This window comes from Channa argus, chromosome 7, assembly GCF_033026475.1.
Source record: "Channa argus isolate prfri chromosome 7, Channa argus male v1.0, whole genome shotgun sequence".
NCBI classification, from domain to species: domain Eukaryota; kingdom Metazoa; phylum Chordata; class Actinopteri; order Anabantiformes; family Channidae; genus Channa; species Channa argus.
The window spans coordinates 6,005,942-6,016,430 of record NC_090203.1 but is presented as its reverse complement, the minus strand read 5'-3'; the positions used below and the strand labels follow the sequence as shown (position 1 = coordinate 6,016,430).

At 41.5% G+C, this 10,489-nt stretch overlaps 1 protein-coding gene across 1 annotated transcript in view; it reads left to right on the top strand.

Moving 5' to 3' along the window:
• The window catches only part of gabbr1a (gamma-aminobutyric acid (GABA) B receptor, 1a), a 65,008-nt gene that overhangs the window by 20,010 nt on the left and 34,509 nt on the right, over positions 1 to 10,489 (top strand). The window contains exon 8 of the mRNA XM_067509227.1: positions 6,053 to 6,187. Coding sequence (XP_067365328.1) covers positions 6,053 to 6,187 — 135 coding nt within the window. The remainder of the gene's footprint in view (positions 1 to 6,052; positions 6,188 to 10,489) is intronic.

Genomic DNA, 10,489 nt, shown 5'->3' with positions numbered 1-10,489 from the left:
CGAGCATCGCCCGTCTTCCCAACTCACAGATGTAAAAAAAAAAAACAAAGAGAAAAGAGTGTTTTGATAAAATGTTATTTCAGTGATAACTAACCCTCAGTTCTTCTCTCTGCTTAACAAAAGGGGCCATGCCATGTTTACAGTGTTGGCTTGTGCTAAATGAACAAACGCACCTCCCGCGTGTTGCTCATCAATCATTAATCATGGTGGTATTTCAAAATGTCAACATTATCAACCTCTATAAATTCAATATCCGCCCCCGGCTGGTTTCATTTCCCCTCCAGCCCCAGTTTACCACCCACTACACTTATAGACTTATCACATTGTTTATCTTTTGGAAAAAATGTTCAATTTGTGCCTTTGTTGCTCCATGTCCCGATTGGTATTTTGTCATTTATTCCCCACAAGGAGCCGTCTTTCCTAACAGAAAGATGAGAGGAGACTCATGAAAACAATTACTGGGTATCCTCTTATGTCTGCTCTCTTGAGGGTCATTATCAATCATGCTGCAGGACACATGCCTGGAGAGTGGCAGGGGCACCAAACAGTTAACTGTATTGGGAATGGCTTCGAAATTTGCTACGAGCTTTATTCTGATTGGTGTACGAGGCTCTGCATTGGAATCCTGTTAAACAGAAAAGCAGGGAGAGAGGAGTGTATATCTGTGTGTGTTTGAGTGTGTGTGAGAGAGAGAGAGAGGGGGAGAGAGTTGGCATGGCAACACAGTTACTCTTGAAGCAAACCACAGAAACAAATACGGTTTTAGGTCTATGAAAATATGTGTGCAAATTCATAAGCTGGATGTATGCAGAGCGGACTGTGCGTGATCACCTTGTTCATTGCAATCAAATGCTTAACTGATCAAACGTGTGTGTGTTTGCGTCCTCCGATTACAAGCGTAGTGAACAGTTGTCTGCAGATGTTGCTGCCATATACATAAAGATAAATAAATTGCATGAAGAGATTTCAGAGGGATTTGCAAACCTCACTCCTCCTGCTTCAGGAGTCGCCGGCGCCTCCAGCTTGAGAACTAGATGCACATCCTCTGAGTAGAATGCCTCAAAGACATATAGCATTGTCTGAGTGATGCTGCTTATTTCCTTGAGTTAAATGCGTCTGTGTGTGTGTGTGCGAGTGAGTGAGGTAATGGGCGATTTAATTACTCATGCTCTGGGTACACTTTGGTTGGAATGAGTTTTTTACCTTTTTGATTGCAAATGTTTTTCACCTGGCTTGAATTGTAATTAGCTTCTTACCCTCTGAGAGGCTGAAAAGCAATTACAAGAAAAGGAATCAATGATGTATGATATTTACATCCAGTTAATATAACTAGTTCGGTCCAAAAAGTGTGTGTGTGTGAGCACGGCTCTTTGTTTATGTGCAAGATCTAGACGAGTGTGTAACTTGCCCGTTGTTTGCTTGCATCTTAAGATCAAGGCCGGAGAAGTGTAATTGTGCAGCTCGCTCTTGATCTGAGTTTGTGATCATGATGAGGGACTTTTGTTGTCTAACCGCACTACTGCAAACAAGTCTTTAACAGTTTGACTTGCATCTGGCAAACAGGTGCCTAAACACAGACAAACACACACACACACACCAGTTTGTGACCATTAGAGTTGAGAGTATCAAGCGATGTCCTCTGCTTGTTCAACATCATACAATATTCATGAAGCTCAACACTTAATCCCAGCCTGTCCTTTTAATGGATGCAGATACCCTGTGGTAGCAGAACAGCTTGTTTCTCTGGTTATTCTGGCGACAGCATCAGACTATTTACAGCCTTCTGAGATTTATACAGACATGGATGGACACACGAGCACACACACACACACACACACACAGTACGTGCAGACACACATGCTCTCCGTTGCCATGGATATATCAAAGCCGAGACTGCAAACTTTGATCAATTATTAACCGTGATGGAGTGAGACAGTGACGAATCAGAGAAATGGTGAAACAAGGTGCTTCCTTCAGTTTCCACACCTTTGTTTTAATTGGCAACCGTACCACACTTTCTCATCTACTGGGGCATAACTGACATTCATCACCGGTCCCCATGCATGTCTGCTGGCAAGACTGGAGCACGGAGCAGGACGTAATTATGAGGAAATTAGGAAGTAGCTGCGCATACTTTCAGAATCGATACATTTGCTGCCCCTTCACTTATGCCCTCTTCATGCTCTTTATACATTACTCATCACAGGGAACCCCCAGTTTCTTGGCATGTCAACGTCAACCTCAATATTGGCTCAGGAAAATCAGCACCAGGGACAGCGGCAGAAGTGCTGGCGCTAGTGTATGTCGTGTACTGTATGTGTAGCTGGAGGAGTTTATTTTTAGTGCTGTGCGCACACATGAGCGTGTGTGTCAGTAAATGTATATGTGTCTGTAAATGTGTACACAAATAGCATCAAGCCAAATGCTCTCATGAGGCAAGAAGGGCCGGAAACTAAGGGGGAAATGAATGAGACCAGAGGGCTGTGGAAGACCGACGTCCTCCAATAGCAGAGATTCCTCGGGCTTTATTGCAGAGCTGCCAACACCCCTGTTTTCCCTCTGTTCTTGTTTCCATACGGGAGAATCTGTTCTTTTTAAGCTCCAACTGAAGCACGGCCTGTTTATTCGAGGTTTAATTTATTGCCGTCATAAAAACAGAGTGATTGAAAGGTTCAACCACAGGTCGGATGCTGCATTGGAGTTGTATGAAAGAATAGACCCTTCAATATGTACTTTTACAGCCAGTTCACTTCATATTAATACTGTGGAATCAAGATGGGAGAATTAACAAAGATCAAGTCCGAGCTGTTGCTTTTCCTTCTCTGTTTGCTCTTACAGTATTTTAATGATGACAGGCTTTAATATCACAATGTACTCTAAGCTTTGCTTTAGTGCCGTTTGACACACTTAATTCAATGATATAAAGGAACCTTATTTTGTATGATTAGACATTCTGGAGATTTGAAAAGGAACATTTGTATAGTAATGATTTGATTTGGCTTCAGTTGGAGAGTTTTTTTTTTTGGAAATCTTTTACTGCCTTGTGCTTCCATTTTGTTACAATGCAATCAAACATTTAATTTCCTCAAATGACTGAAGGTTCAATTGTGGACTCTCATGTTTTGAGATTAAGAATGGACGGCCTGAGTCTGCCCTCGTCATTAATCAATGTGAACATGGAATTATTAACTGTTTGGATAAAACAACTGACTGTTAACATAGGCACTTAAAAGCTCTTAAGCGACATTTCACCCAGTAAAGCAGCTTTTCTTAATAATTTCTGCATGTTATCAGCAGTGGGGTAATTAGAAAAAAATAACCAGTGCAGCAGCTGATTGCACGACTAAGTGATGGTTTGACGGATCAAAGCGAACCTGCAGCTTTTCAGCATTGCCTGATCCCGCATGACATCAATATTATGAAGCTGCTTTCCCTGTCAATATTAATTCTAATAACCCAGTGAATAGGGGATGGTAGGCAGTGCAGGACGATCGACTCCGTGAGTAGTTTTACCAACATTTATTCCAAACCTTTAATTAGTGATATTTTCATGACAAATAATGGGATTTCCGCACAGATTCATGTCAATATTGACCTAAAGATGTAAAAGCCAGCTTTTCACAAGCTTCCTCTGATTCATGTGTTGCTGCTAAAGCACAAACCATCATGGCTAATTTTTAAAAACAATGCAAGTGTCCACCTATTTGTTTCTAGTCGAACTCTGGTTTGCTTTCCCCCCTTGCTGCTTTTCTGCAGTCATACTGAGGTGAAGACCAAAACAACTATACCGAGACTGGATGTTTACTGGATGGGGTCTCGATCTGGGCCCAAACTAATTCTGGAGTGTGTTTCTTTTTGTCGAGAACGTGATCCAACCTCGATCCAGCCCAATACTTCATGTTTCAGATAAACAGGTAGTTGACATCTTGTCTGTGGTGTTGCATTTAAGATATTTTTTCCAAAGTGCAAAAAAACAAGTGATAGAAGAACAATGACAAGTAGTTCACCATCTGCTAGAAAGTTCTGATTGGTTTATTGTCCAGATACAACATGAGCAAATGCTAACTGTGCAGCTGTTCCATATTTCATAGCAATTCTTCACTCACAGGAAAATTCACCTTTACGGGATCTACTTCTACTTCCTTCAGTGTTCCCACCACCAGATCCGTTTAACCAGTGAGCAAACAAATCCATTCTCTTCTGACTTCCCACGGTGCATTTTGGTTCTCTTGGATTTTCCTGCATGTGAAAGGAAAATGGACCAAGTTTACACACTGATTCAATGATTCCGATACTCAGCCATTTATGGTTGAAAGGTGAATATCACCGCTTTCCGTCCACCATGTCTTCTGCAGTGGTGTGTTTAAAGTCGGACACTGTTGTTTCGGCACCTAGATTTAGATGTAAAGATCTCAACTACTGATGTTGAATTGTTAATTTGAGGGTACAGAGATACCATGCTAGTATTTCTGTCTTTATTTTTTTGTGCTCAATTGTGACATCAATGTCTATGCGCCACATCTCCTATGCATTTAAATGAATGGTCAGCACTACAGTGTGCTGTTGGCACTAAAAGCGCTTTACACTGCTTCTCAATTACCCATTCGCAACAATTTGACCTGCATCCCTTCCCGTAACAACTTGTAAAACTCTATAAATGATTAATTTCCACTTCTTATTCTCATTTTATTTAGTTTTGACCACAACGATTTATCTCTGTACCCAAAAGTATTGTTTTGTTGTAGTTTATAGTAGTTAGGTTTTATTTGCATAATTAATTATTTGGGCTTAGGGTGTGTTTTTCGATGAGGGGTGTGTCTGTGTGTGTATGATTTTCAGATAAGCCGATTTGCTGATGCACCTATTGGCAAGTTTCCATTTGGTGACAGTTTTGACATGACCCACGTGCTTTAAAGAGGATTCAGGCTGAATTATCTAAGTGTATGTGAACGTTCTGCCTTTTTCTGCTTTGACGTGACACCACTGTAATTGCAGCCAGTCTAGAGATAATGGAAAACACATGAGTCCATAAGAAGCACAACTGTTCCACATATTCCCGGGTCTTGAGTTATGAATACCTCTTTAGAAAAATCACAGGGCTGCCTCTAAGAGACAATTCAGCTGTTGAGACAAACACCCCAATTAGGATCCATATTTGGTCATCGCCATCCTCTGCTCCGGTTTGATTGTTTGTGACACTCAGTTTTTTATAGTGCATGTGTGCATTTGCATTTGAGAGCCATATCCGCCCTTCCATGCTGAAACATTAGATGTGTCAGGCCAGTTTATCTGTGGCTCTGATGAGCGGCCCGGTGGTGACGACCTGTCGGTAATCTGGCTGACGCAGCAGTGATGGATCATTTCAGCCACACTCTTAGACGGGCTGGAAATGACTTTATTGGAGGATGGTAATGTCTTGTGATGGCCGCTGTTGAGTTCGCTGGGCTCACTTTTGTTTGGTTTTTGCCTGTCTTTATGTTTTTCTGTCTTGATCGGAGGACAGTGTGTTGCGTTTTGATGATACATGCTGGCTCGGAGGATGTGAACTCTGCAGATGATATTTTTTCCCCCCTTTTCTTATTGCAGCTTGTCTTTTCTTTTCACATTTGCATCTGCTTGTTTGCTGCTCCCTGCTTCTTTTGGGCCATTTTCCCTTACTTTATCTTGACCTTGTCTGTTTTGTTCTATCCATTTTTTTCTACTTGTCCTTTTCCTTCTCCTACTTGTTTTTCTTCACATTTGCATTTGCCTATTTTTTGTTGGTGCCTGCTACTTCTATCTGTGTCATTTCTTCTTACTTTATCTACTCTCTTTTGTTTTTTCCGTTTTTCTTTACGCTCACCTCCATCTCCCACACTGGATTGCTTATGTCTTCCCTTTCCTCCTCCATCTGTCTCCGATTGCTATTATTTTCCACAGTTCACGTCTGTCTCTCTGCCCTTTTTCTCTCCATCTCAATCACCTCACTTCATTCCTCCTCATTTCATTGACTCTTCCCATCCACCTGTTTATCCGTCCATCTGTTAAATACGTTCCTATTTTGTCCTTTCAGTGTGACCCAGGAGAAGCCACCAAGTTGCTGTATGACCTATTGTACACTGAGCCCATCAAGATTGTCCTGATGCCTGGCTGCAGCGGCGTCTCCACACTGGTGGCTGAAGCTGCTCGCATGTGGAACCTTATTGTGGTGGGTTGTCTACTGTTTATACTCACATACACAAGTTCAGGTCATTATGTTGTTATTGTATTCAGGGATTTTTTTAATATTAATGAACTGCAAATAAATGTGATGTGTACATCAACTCAAAAATCATCACAACACAAGCTTCTCTTTATAAATTCAAGACTTGCCTGAGAAATGTAAAAAATGTTTCCTGTGTCAAATTGCTTTGACTGTTTCAGTGCAAACATGGACTCCTCACAGCTTTGGTGCTATGCCATTAATTGTGGCAGTAAGCAAAAATAAAAGCTCCACAGCACTGACCAGAAATGCATCGTCTCAGATTTACCTTTTAGTAGTATCCACTTACTGTACGGTCTTATATTGGTTCAGCTTTTAAGATATTTGTCTCGGGGATTCCAGCTGATTCCCTAAAAAGTGATGATAGACACAGGGGGGGGGGGAGTGGAAGCAGCAGTTGGGCAGGTGCTTCCCTTGTCATTCTCGTCAAATCATTTTTCTTGTGTGTAATGATTTGCACCACTATAGAAATGAATGACAAAGTTGTGTCTTACCTTTTTAAGACAGCTGAATATACTCCCCATCATCTAGTGTGAGTGTTTAAAACACCTGTGAGCACGTGTGTTTTCATTTGCTCGAGCATTTAGTCAACAGCAACCTAAGTAACTGCACTGACCGTCTTCAGGGCAAACAACAAACAGCGAAGAAGACAGCGTTGCCTCTTGTACCAAGTTTCTGTCTCGTGGATTTTCACACCAGATAGCAATGAGACGGGAACATGAGCAGATAAGAAACCTTGCCACTGACACGGAACTTGGCTGTGTACTGCAGATGCTGCTGAAACCTACAGTATCATCAGTATCATTCACTTAAAGGATGATCTTTTTTTTTTGTACTATGGTAATTATACTAAGGTCACAAAATCAATGCCATAGTTGTTTATTGATTTTAAAATACTTCACAATGGACTTTTAATTAGGTATGAGACTTTACAGGGCCGTTTCTCAATAGGATGCATTGACAGCTACCATGCAGTGGGACAAAACATATTGTTTTGTGCTCACACACTGCATAATAATACATCTATTTAGAAATATAAATACAACCCACATCTCTAAATCAGCAAGAGATTCGGAGCTGTCTTCTGCTGCTTTTTTTCAAAATATTTTTAGCTCTTTATGCCTTCATCAGTCAGTTTATTTTGTTTATCTCATTCCCTTGCCCTCTGTCGAACTGCCTCTCTGTCACTCACAGCGCTCTGCTTATTAGCTTTGTCCTATAATTGAAGTTTCATCCAGAGATTAGTCATCGAGAACAATCAGTTCTAGTGGTTGGCATCTGCCCCTCTTTCTTGTTCCTGGTCTTTCTCTCTTTGTCACCCTTTCTTTCCTCATCGTTAAAAACACTTTGCCACTTTTGGACTTGGTGCCTTCCTCTTTTCTTCGTGTCTCCTGTCAGTGCCTGAAGCTGGCCTGCTCTATTTCAGCCACTTTTTTGCCCCCTTCCTTCCTTTCTTCCTTCCTCCTATCCATCTCTCTCCCACTCTTAATTTCCATGTTGCCCCCTCAGCTCGAGCAGTCGATTCTCCCCACACACAAAGAGATCTGTCTCTCTTTACTGCACGCCACCACTGGCACAACCTCCAAACCGCTACACTCAATTATTTCTGTATGCGTTCTGCCTGCAGGAGCCTCCTCGCATGTCAAACAGCCTCATCACAGTGCCAGGGAGACAAAAGCAACCTCCATTTCTGGACGCTGATCAAGGAGGGGCTCTCGATTGGCTCCTCTTGGCACTGTGTTAATTTGATTCCCCATCTCCTTTCCTAAAAGCACTGCATTGATCTGTTACTACAAGGCTACGGCCGAACGGACGAACTAAGAATGAGGAGAAATTGTTTGTGCTTTTTGGCGAGATTCAATGTGGAACTTTATCTGTCTGTTGCAGAGTGCTGCTGTACTGTCTATTTCTGCCACAGTGGCTTCATTGCTCCATTTTGTCATTGCTTCTGTGCGAAGGTTTATTTGTGTTGCCATGGGGAAAAGCTTGCAGCTCCAAGTTTGATAATTTCAGGTTTTGACCTTAGTTAGAATATTACATTCTACCAGACGCAGTGCTAATGAAACACTTGGGAAAACTAGATTGGACAAAGTATAATAAAACTGTTTTCCTATTTACATCTAGTGGTTTGTGTGTTGGTTTTATTCGCCCAGGGTTTGAGACTTGTGATTTGATTTGAATTTCTAATGCTCATTGCATTGGAAAATTACATTAACAATAGAAATGGAATTGAACAGACATTGCTCTAAAACTCCCACTTCACTAATTATTCACTTCAGACTTCCTAAATACACAGATCGTCAATATTGTACTCAGTGGTGAGCAGTACACAAACATTTTGGACTTTAGTGACCCCCCCCCCCAGGAATTTGCTGTGTTGCGATCGCAGCAATAAATCAATCAACCCCCCCCTTGGATTCTGCACAACCTCCCAAGTTAAAACATCGCAAATAAATTAAAATAAATAAAATAAATTTTGCATCAAGCATCTTATTCCCCGACAATAAAAACAAATGTGTGTGAAATTTTCTACCCACCTACAGGTGTTGTGTGTTTTCCCTCTTCTTTAGTTCTTCCACCAGAGGCCTGGGAGTTTTAGGGTTCTGTGCAGCAATTTCTGGCACTGCTCTCTTCTGGACAGAGAGTTCTTATGTAGGAGCCTTTCTTCAAGCCCTGCTACCATCACTGGGACCACTTTGGCCCTCACTTTTCAAAATCGGTCCAGTTCTTCTTTCTTTCTTGATGTTGCAGTCACTTGGGATCACTACTGCCTCCTTCTGTTCTTTATCTACCACTCTCTTTTATTTTTGAATCATGCTTGGGACTCTAGGGATTGCTATTTTTTCAGAACAAGTAGCTCCAGCAGAGGCTTCGTATAGAGGCACTACACCCCGATCAAGTTTTTATTGCTTGTTGGATTTAAAGGTTTGATTCAGCGAATTGTGAAGAAATACGCACGATTCACGGGACTATTATAACAACCTTTAGTGACCATTTTACTAGATAACATTGTTAGATTACCAACAATGTCTTCCTACTACTATTCTGGATGTTGGTGTCTGATGGTCATGTTACTGACCCCCACTCCTAGAGCCATGACCATTGACAGTGGACGACTGTTTCTCTTCTCCTCACATCACTTTTTTTTTTTAGGAATAATCTAGATGCAATGTTCAGTTAGAAAGCTAGTAGTCTCCCTTTAATGACTGTGTCACCAGAAAGTCTCACCTTTGCTCTTTTGACACCATGAGATGCTTCACAGAAATATTGTTCAGTAGCTTGCATTGAAATGTAGCTGCATGTGTTCGATGCCCCAGGGGACGGTTGCGTCAGGAAGGGCATCCGGCGTAAAAAGTGTACCAAATCAGCATGCGGACAATGATCCGCTTTGGTGACCCTGAACTCACGGGATAAGCTGAAAGATAAAAAATAAATAAAATAAAAATAGTCTATACCAAGCCTTATGCTTGAAGAAAGCATAGTCATTAAATTCCAGTCACAGCTTTATTATTGAGCCTGTGCCATCCACCAAAGTTTCTGCAGGTTTCTCTCATTCACTGCAGTGCCCAGATCACCTCTGTCTTCCTGTATGGTTTCTCTTCCACCATATTGATGCCTTTGTCTACCTGTCTGTGCCCGCAAGGATTTGTTACTGTGGGGAGTCCACATTGTACAGGACATTTGACATCTATCATCGTGCCTCCTCTCACTCGCAGTGGCGACCATCCCAAGGCTGTATGCTGTAGATAGTGGGGCTGCGATGGGAGCTGGGGATGTGGATAGTCTGGTTATATCTGTAGTAGTTCCCTAAACATCAGCTTTTTCATTTTACGGGAGACCTGTTGAGGATTTTATCTCCGGTTGTCACCGTGAAACTAATTGTTGGAAGAACAGTTTTCTTCCAGTTTCTATATGCATTTTCCACCGTCCCTCTTCCCTGCTGCTTTGGACACACATCTTAGCTGTCTGCTTCTAGTACACCACAAAGGGATTTTATTTTTGTTCTTGGAATTGTGTCTGAGAATTTAAATTATATATGTCCACATTAAACACATGATCACTATGACTACTGTTAGCAACAAGCATAATTAGATGTTTAAAAAAAAATTTCTGTTTAACATCACAATTTCATTTCAATATATGCATGAAAAATCCTGGGTGGACTGTTTTATTTTTTAAATTGAAAATTACCAAGTTTATCGACACACCCTTAAAGCCAGAGGGAGGCCAGGTAGTGCGGATGAAAAT